Source organism: Anarhichas minor, unplaced genomic scaffold (assembly GCF_050575085.1).
Source record: "Anarhichas minor isolate MPS153535 unplaced genomic scaffold, ASM5057508v1 ptg000028l, whole genome shotgun sequence".
NCBI lineage: Eukaryota > Metazoa > Chordata > Actinopteri > Perciformes > Anarhichadidae > Anarhichas > Anarhichas minor.
The window spans coordinates 13,575,515-13,583,854 of NW_027466474.1; the positions used below are offsets into that span (position 1 = coordinate 13,575,515).

Here is an 8,340-nt window from a genome sequence, read left to right on the forward strand (position 1 = left end):
GACAATTCGACATTGGAGCACAAGAAATATTTTGTTTTTTAGAAACATATGCTGCTATGGTATGAAACCCACTTAATGTGAGCTGGGAAGGCTCAACCCCCCCCCCCCCCCCCCCTGCAGGATGAGCGTTATGGATAAAATAATTGGATGGATAGTATAAATACTACAAATACTTTATAACGTATTAGACGGTTTAGATGGGAATCATGGGATAGAAGTAGGTGCTTTACGTCTTGCGAGCAACGGGACTGATGGTGAAAGTTTATTACATAGAAACCGGAAGATGGCAGTAATGCAACAAAAAGGATACAAGCTGCCGTTAAACACCACAGAAGAAGAAGAAAATGGGCGGGACAGCGTCTTCCAGGACTGGCTGCCTATTGGCCACACGCACGTATACGTACATATGACGTTATTTTGAAATTTCAGCGGTCGAGCTGTTGTGTGTGTCACTGGCAGCTGCACTGCAGCCTCGTCGATACGGTTTTGAAATTCAAAAATAGTTACATACGGTGGATTAAAAATGTCTTTTTCAAGAGCCCCTTTGAAAAGGTTCAACGAGAACATGGGTAAGTGACGTTCAAAAGCCACAGTAGCTAGTAGCATGTTGGCAAGTTATCCTCAGGTTATTCAACGGTTACGTTAGCTTTTAAGTAGTTAGCTCATGTTAGCTCACATGAGTACAGTTAGGTAATGTTAAGGTAACATTAACTGCTAAGGAGAAGTTAACTAGTTACACTCAAAGTGAATGGAACCAAGTAAAACAAAGCAAGCTAACGTATGTTAGATGGCTAAACCAACAAAGAAGTAACTTTGTGTCTGTAACCTGGCTAATGTTGTGCATTTGGCCGAAGGTTGTGCTCCTGCTCCGGGGTCCTATGAGGTCAAACCTGAGGACCCGAAGGGAGCAGCTTCCTTCAACAAATCTGATCGATTCAGAATTGTTAAGGCAGGTGGGTGTACACGTGAGAAGCAAAATGCAACACGGAAAGAATACTTTGAACGTTGGCTAAAACATAACGTTTTCTGACATCTGTTTTCATCATCTGCATCTCCAGCCGCTATGCCACCACCATCGCCCTCCAGAAGTGTCCTAATGTCACCTGTCCGCAGGACGATGTCTGTTGATGGTCTTGTAAGTTGTCTTTTACATCAGCACGTAACGCTAACAACTATTCCACTTACATGGCTCCTCAGTAACCGATCAGCCATTTCAAAATGTGCTCCTGTCAAAAAAAGTAACCCACTAGATGTCTTTTGAAATCCTAGGTTGAAGGTTCAAGTGTAAAGAAGGATAAGAATGCCATGACCATGGAAAGGAAGCAGCACATGCTCCTAGAGAGAGAGGTAGCCGCACTTCGTCAAAGGAACATTTGTGCTAACAATAATCTTATGTTTTCTGTTATCAGTGGCTTTTGTCCATAACTGAGCAACCGGTAAATCAACAGATGTAACTGCAGATGTGGAAAACGTCATGACCGTAGCTTTGTTTCTGTCCAGATGAGGTCACTGGTTCAGCAGCGAGGGGAGCAGGACCGTCGCATGTTGACTCTAGAAGAGGATCTGAAGAAGGTGGAGGCCAAGCTGCTGGCTGCAGTCAGGGAGAAGACGGGCCTCTCTGCCAATGTCACCACTCTGGACAGACAGCTGGTAGAGCTCAAGAAGGTCAACGAGTTCCTAAAAAACAAGGTGTGCTTGGTTTTGATGTACATTTTTTTTGTATATTTACAAATCCTGTCTTGATTACGCCTTGATGAGTGTCTTAGCTGCTAAAAAGTTTTAAGTGTGTAAAAAGCATGTTTTTTGTTTTTTTTAAGGTTTCGGCTGACACTACAAAAAAGAGAATCAATGCTCTCACGATGGACTTGATGGAGGCCAGGAACACTTTGGATGTTAAAAACAAGGTATGACTTGTGTGCACATACTTCCCTTGTTAATAACAAATACAAACTCAATTAAAGCTAATCTCATTTTCAGCTGCTGTGGATACTTATGTATAGTGTGTGTTTGTCCAGGAGTTGAACGTCCTGCAGATTAACACTGAAGGCCAAGCTAATGTGCTAGACTCTGACCTGCAAGCTGCCAGGGCTACTGTCACTGCTCTGAAAAACAGGAATAAAGACTTGGGTAAGCTTGAACAGCACCAGATAGTGCTACTAGCAATACAAGCATGCTTGCATATATAGAGGAATAAAAGCAGATGAAGTAACCAGGGCTGTACTGTGATTTCTACCTTTTTACAGAGAACCTTCATCAAGTGACCAAAACTCTGAACAAAGAGCTGGAGAATGAGAATGCTGGATTGCATGGTGAGTTACTCTTGGCCTACTCTTTTTCTCTTCGTTTACTGTATGTGTGTGTGTGTGTGTGTGTGTGTGTGTGCCTGCCTGCCTGCTTATCCTATTACTAATAATTCTGTGTTATTTTCCAGCTGTTATACGGGAGCTGAGGGAGGAGGTCCGAGTTGTGCAGGGATACCTGGACGAAGCCAATGATCAGATCCAGGTATAAACTCTGCCCATAGAACAATTCGTACAAAAGTGGACATCTTTACATCATTGTTTCTAAAAAGAAAAAAAAGGCATGCTTTACCTCTCTGTGTGCTTATAGGATCTCCGTTTGAAGCTCCGAGAGAAGACCCAGGAGAACACTGTTGCTGGTTCTCAGTTGGAGAAAGTGACGTAAGCAAATGCCTAATGGTTCCTCCAAGCAGGTTAGATCTGCACTTTATACCATGACACTCATTTTCCACTTTTCCACAGGCAACTGGAGACTGACCTGGACCAGCGCACTGCTGAGATAGAAACCACCCAAGGTGTGTTAAGGCAAAAAGAGAAGGAGGCACAGAAATTCCAGCAAGCGCTGCAGGCGTCAAAGGATGCTTTAGTGGAGGTGGAGAAGAGGTTGGAGACCCAAGAGCTGGAGCTGAAATATTCACAAAGGTCAGTGAGGGACATGGAGGAGCAAATGGAGTCGGCCAACCAAAAAGTTCAGGATTCCCAAGCGACGGTTCGACAGCAGGAGGCAGAGCTCACTAGACTGAGAGAGGTGCTCAGAAGGACAGAGAAGGAGCTGGACGAGCGAGTGGCACATCTGGAACAGAGGTGTCTGTTCTCTGAGGAAGAGAGAAGTATGTTCACCAAGATCCATTTACGATGATAACTTAAGTTGCAAAAATAAATAAACGGTTATGTGATGCATATATTGTGTTTGTTTCTTTAAGGCAGGACTCGGGAGGAGGGAATGAGGAGAGTGGAGGAGTTGAAAACAGAGCTCCTCTTGCTAAAGGAAGCTAAAAAAGACGAGAAAAATACTCAGATTCAACTCCAGCAAGAACATGCTGCTCTTACTGAAGAACTGACAAAAGAAAAGGTGACAATGTTTTTTTTTTTTTTTTTTTTTTTTTTTTTTGTGTCTCATATGGTGCTTTCTTTTTAGATTCAGTGCCAGATCACCTGCGCTGCGACTGACTCTTTCTTCTTTCCTACAGGCACTTGTGGACGCCCTGTCTGTGCTGGTGGAGCAGGAGAGGGAGGAGGCAGAGGAGCGGCTGAGACAGCTCAAGGAGGAGATGGAGGAGGTGCTGGGAGAGCTCGCTCTCCTGGAGGACCAGGAGCAGGGGAGGCAGGAGGAGGCCCTCCAGAGGCTGCAGGAGGAATACAACGAGCTGGAGGGACAGCTGAGTGATGCCAGGGCACTGTTGGACAGGTGAGCAGCCAAAGGCCACGCATACCGATGAGATGTGTTGACAGAAAACGTATTACGGTGACGTCTGGAAGTCATGCTTGCATTAACGACGTACTCCTCACTGCACTTGCAAAAACAAAACCTTTGTTTTTTGGATTTGTTGCCACTGCCTGCTCGCTACTATTTAGAGTCGGCGGCAGCTGGGAGCGTGTCCCGGCATTCCACTGAGCATAAAGTAAAGGAAAATAATTGACAGGTTGCCGGACCATCACAGCTCTGACACGGAGAGTGGGTCACTATCTATTTTTGTGTAAGCCCAATTTCAATGATTGCAAGTAACCTCACAACCTCATCTTTGGGGATCTGAGGGGAAGCAGGGCACCAGTTGGAGGAAATCTTTATTTATTTTGATCAGAAAGTTGAGAGTAGAGACGGATACAATAGTAGGAATGATGCGCAACAAACAACCGAGAATGGCCGCGTTTCTATGTGCACCTTACAACCAGACTGCAGCTCAAATATTATATTTGATTACTTTTCAAATAAATGTTTAAAGTGGGTAATAACGCTGGACAGTCCTTAATACATACATTGAAACCAGGCGGTGTTCAGTACTCAACACGATTACTGACAAACATTCATTAAAGCTCTTCGATTTAGCTTGACTTTAGATTGGATAACATAATCATGTCACATTCTACATACAAACATTTTGATTAGTAACTACTTCAATTGCACAAGTTTTCTGTGTTTACTGATTTACAATTATATTTATTTTGTAATTCATTAATGTAATTCTGTTACATGTAAGGAGTTACTCCCCAGCACTGAACATGACAACTAAAGCAGCAAATTGCCAGATTTGAGAAGCTGGGAACCGGTTAACGTTTGGTATTTTGTCGTGTAAAATTTCCTAAACGGTTTCTTGATGACCAAAGTAATTTTTTTTTTCTCTCGATCGACTGTTTGGTATATCCGCTAAATGTATGAGCTCTACTGCATTGATGGGAGACTTTCAGATATTCTCTTGATTCATTGACAGGACCAATATTTCAGAATTGTTTATTATTTAAGGCACATTTCCACAAGCATAAGACGTCTGTCATATTTAGAAAAGACCAAAATAAAAGATGTAACTGGTTTCTCTGATCGATGATTGTATCAGTAAAGTCAAGAGACCTACCACCTATAAATGCACCAAAACTGTGTGCTCATCATTTTTAGTAAGAGCAACGACGTGGCCGCTTTGAAAGAGGAGCATTCATCCGCCATGACGGAACTCCAAGAGGCCCACACGGACTCGCTGAGCAAGATGGGAGACATTGTCACGGAGCTGAAAAGGTGAGCGCGCTCCGGTTGTCGGTATTCCTGGAATGCGAGTTGGATTCGTGTTGAGGTTAAATTTCAGTCAACGTGTAGTCTCTCACACTCTGCTCCTCTTACTTTTCAGCGCCAGAGAGGCTCTGCAGGGAGCAGAGGGGAGACAGAAAGAACTGGAAGCGGAGATGGACAGAGTGACGCAACAGATGAAGGAGGAGATGGAGAAAATCGTTCAACAGAAAGAGGAGGAGGTCAACCGAGTGAAGCAGGGCTTGGAGGAGCACCAGGAGAGGCAGTTTGCTGAGGCAAAAGCCAGGGAGGAGAATTCAAGGTACGCTTCGGAATCCCTGAGTCTACTTTGAAATAACTGTTACTTTTCCGACTTCTTTTTTTATTTTTTTTTATTCCCTTTTCTCCTTGATTTGATAGAAAGTTGCTGGAGGTGCAGACTCTCCTTGCACAAAAAGATGAGGAGATAAAGGCCATGGGGACGAGCCACGCCGCCCTGATCGATCAGCTACAGCTGCAGACAAAAGAGAGAGAAGAGGCACGGGGGCACCTAGAGGAGCAGAGAAGTCTGCTCCAAAGTGAGAAGGAAAAGGCCCAGGAACTGCTAGAGGAGGTCAACCAGCAAAAAGGGGAAATAATGGAACAGCTCCAACAAGAAAGAGAAGAGAAAGTTAAAGTCCAGACAGCCCTTCAGGAGGAAAGGGGAGCATTGGAGGTCGAAAGAGAAGACCTCCAGCAGGTCAGGTCAGAGGTGGTCCGGCTACAGATCGAGCTTGAGCGAGTAGACGAGGAAAGGAAGAGTCTTCTGTCTCAAGTAGAGCTCACGGACCGGTCCAGGCTTGCTCTTGAACATCAACTAAACATGGCAGAGCAGGACAGAAACCGGCCTCGCCCGGATGAGGTTGAACAAGCGGGTTTGATCTTCCGGGCCCAATTAGACCTCATGGAGGAGAAGACACAGACTCTGCACCGCGAGTTGGAAGAGCTGAGACAAGATGGACGTGCTCAGCAGGAGCAGGTGGAGCTGCTGACTCAGGAGAAGGTCACGCTGCAGTGGGATTTGGAGGAGCAGCGGCAGGAACTTCAAAGACAAATAGATGAAGCGCAGGAGAAAAGGTGAACATTGGATTGGATTCTTGAGTTGTGAGTCGTTCGTTTTTTTTTTTTGTTTTTTTTACAATAAGCACATTTTAACTCCTCATTCCTTTCCTCTAAGCTCCCAAGTTTCAGAGAGTGAACACTGGAGGAAACAATATGAGGAGCTGTTTGTGAAGGTCAGGCCCTTTCAGGTCAGTCATTTCCACACCGGGTCAAATATGACATGTCAGTACAGCCCAAACCATGTGTAATGTGAAAGGTGTTTGTTGTGATGCAACCACAGATATGTATCACTCATCTCTGTAGCTTTTAGTGTCTTTTAGCACCGTTTTAATTCAGTTTCAACCTTGTTTCCAGCTGTATGTCGGTGTTGTTATAACAGCTCGTTGCAGAGTTAAAGCCCTCTCAATGTTCACGCGGTTGTGCGCCCACAGGAGCAGCTCAATGCGTTTGCAGCCGAGCGAAATGCACTCGTCAATGAAAACGGAGCGAACCAGGAGGAGTTGAACAAGTTGTCCGATGCCTACGCCCGTCTGCTGGGCCACCAGAACCAGAAGCAGAAGATCAAACATGTGATAAAGCTGAAAGATGAGAATGTCAGCCTAAAACAGGTGATGCATGAGAACGGCACCGACTGCTTTCCAAAGCCACATCGTGCACGTTTTGTCTCGCTCTCATGCGCCGGTCCTTCATCCCCTCTTTGTGTCTGTGTAGGAGGTGTCTAAGCTTCAGTCCCAGGTGAGCCGGCAGAAGAGAGATCTGGAGCAGCTGAAGTCGAAGCGCCCCGGTAGTCCTCGTCGTCGGTTTGATCCCAGCAAAGCTTTCCATCACGACAAGGAGAACCGGCGAACAGAAACCCTTAAAGAAGGTGCGTACTGAACTGCAACACAATGAAAGCATATAGAGGTAGAGCTTCGGAGATATGTGATGAGAACAGTTACGTGATTTTTGTTCTTTGCTTGTTTTGTCAGGAAACCATTATGCATAATGGAGCTCTTCTGCCAGACGGGAACTGAAAACTAAATTACATTTCTATGGTTTTGTCTTTTTTTGTATACTTCTTATTTGTGTCAGTTTTGTTAACCGGCTTCATAATCGTTACACAGAGAGTGAGGATGTATGTTTCCGTTAACATTTTAATAATAAATGTTAGCAGCAGATTGTACGTGTGCAGGAGCAGTGTGTTAAAATAATGAGATGGATGGCTGTAAGTCTACACACATTAGAATAGGAGATACTTACAGCAAATCTTAGGGCAGCTGAGCTAGCAACTTCTTTCTAAATATTTCTTCTTTGTAAATAAAGACAACTTTTAATACACTTCCTAAACAAAAGCATTACTGAGATTTATTTTCTTCCCAAGTGTTAAAATGCTTTTTTTATTATTTTTTATTTGGATCATCTCGGCCATGTCTGTCCTCAGCCAGTAGAGGGCACTGTAGGACTGCAGCCACAGGTTGGAGCGCAGCAAAAGGCCATTGCAACCCATGTTTCATCCACACCCGCTACAAAGAACACAACTTCACCATCTTTGTAGAGAGGAGCCTCGGGTTTTGGGTCATGACGCTTTATTTCCTTCAGTTGATAAGACACAGCCAGATTGGGCCAGAAATTGACCTTTTTACAAGCTAGTTGTGGAGTGACGAGCCAGTCGCACTCGCCCTCCAGGTAGTAAATGCTGCGTAACTCATGGCAGCACTGCTCCACGATGCCTCTCTTCACGGCCGGACGGAGCCTTCCACAGCTGCCGCTCCTGTCTGGCCCTTTTTTGACGTGGAGAAAGTTTCCATAGCCACGTGTTAAGAAGTCCTGCTGTTGCTATGCAAAGCTCCAGTTCATCAAACTACCATTTAAAACTCTTCACACTTTAATGGAGACGTAATGGCTCGGCAATCAGATCCCCCTTATCCACTTATTTAGTCTTGTTAGCCTCCACTTCAAGAGGAGGTATGATGGAGCTCCAACAGAGGCGCATCATTGCTGACACCTGAAGTTAAATTCAAAATAGCAATACATTGTTTGAAGGGGAACATCCAAATAATGCCTTGTGAGAATAATAAGGATTTTGGGGATTTCGCAAGGTTTGTTATTGGAGATGTTAAAAGCCACTATGAAACCAAACAGCCTGAATTCAAACGAGGCCAGAGACGTGCTTTGCACACTAATGATGGTTCGGACAAATGCATAGATTAAGTTTCCGGCATGTTGTCTCTTTAACATTTTTCC

At 44.6% G+C, this 8,340-nt stretch overlaps 1 protein-coding gene across 1 annotated transcript; it reads left to right on the forward strand.

Moving 5' to 3' along the window:
- The first annotated feature begins 443 nt into the window (after positions 1-443).
- On the forward strand, positions 444-7,694 carry hmmr (hyaluronan-mediated motility receptor (RHAMM)). Its single transcript, XM_076103965.1, has 20 exons — positions 444-569; positions 855-953; positions 1,059-1,135; positions 1,270-1,347; positions 1,501-1,689; positions 1,818-1,904; positions 2,016-2,127; positions 2,244-2,309; positions 2,432-2,505; positions 2,611-2,681; positions 2,763-3,130; positions 3,224-3,372; positions 3,491-3,708; positions 4,912-5,028; positions 5,138-5,338; positions 5,437-6,132; positions 6,233-6,305; positions 6,549-6,725; positions 6,829-6,982; positions 7,086-7,694. The coding sequence occupies exons 1-20, from the start codon at positions 524-526 to the stop codon at positions 7,100-7,102; spliced, it is 3,069 nt and encodes a 1,022-aa protein (XP_075960080.1). The 5' UTR covers positions 444-523; the 3' UTR covers positions 7,103-7,694.
- The last annotated feature ends 646 nt before the right edge of the window (positions 7,695-8,340 follow it).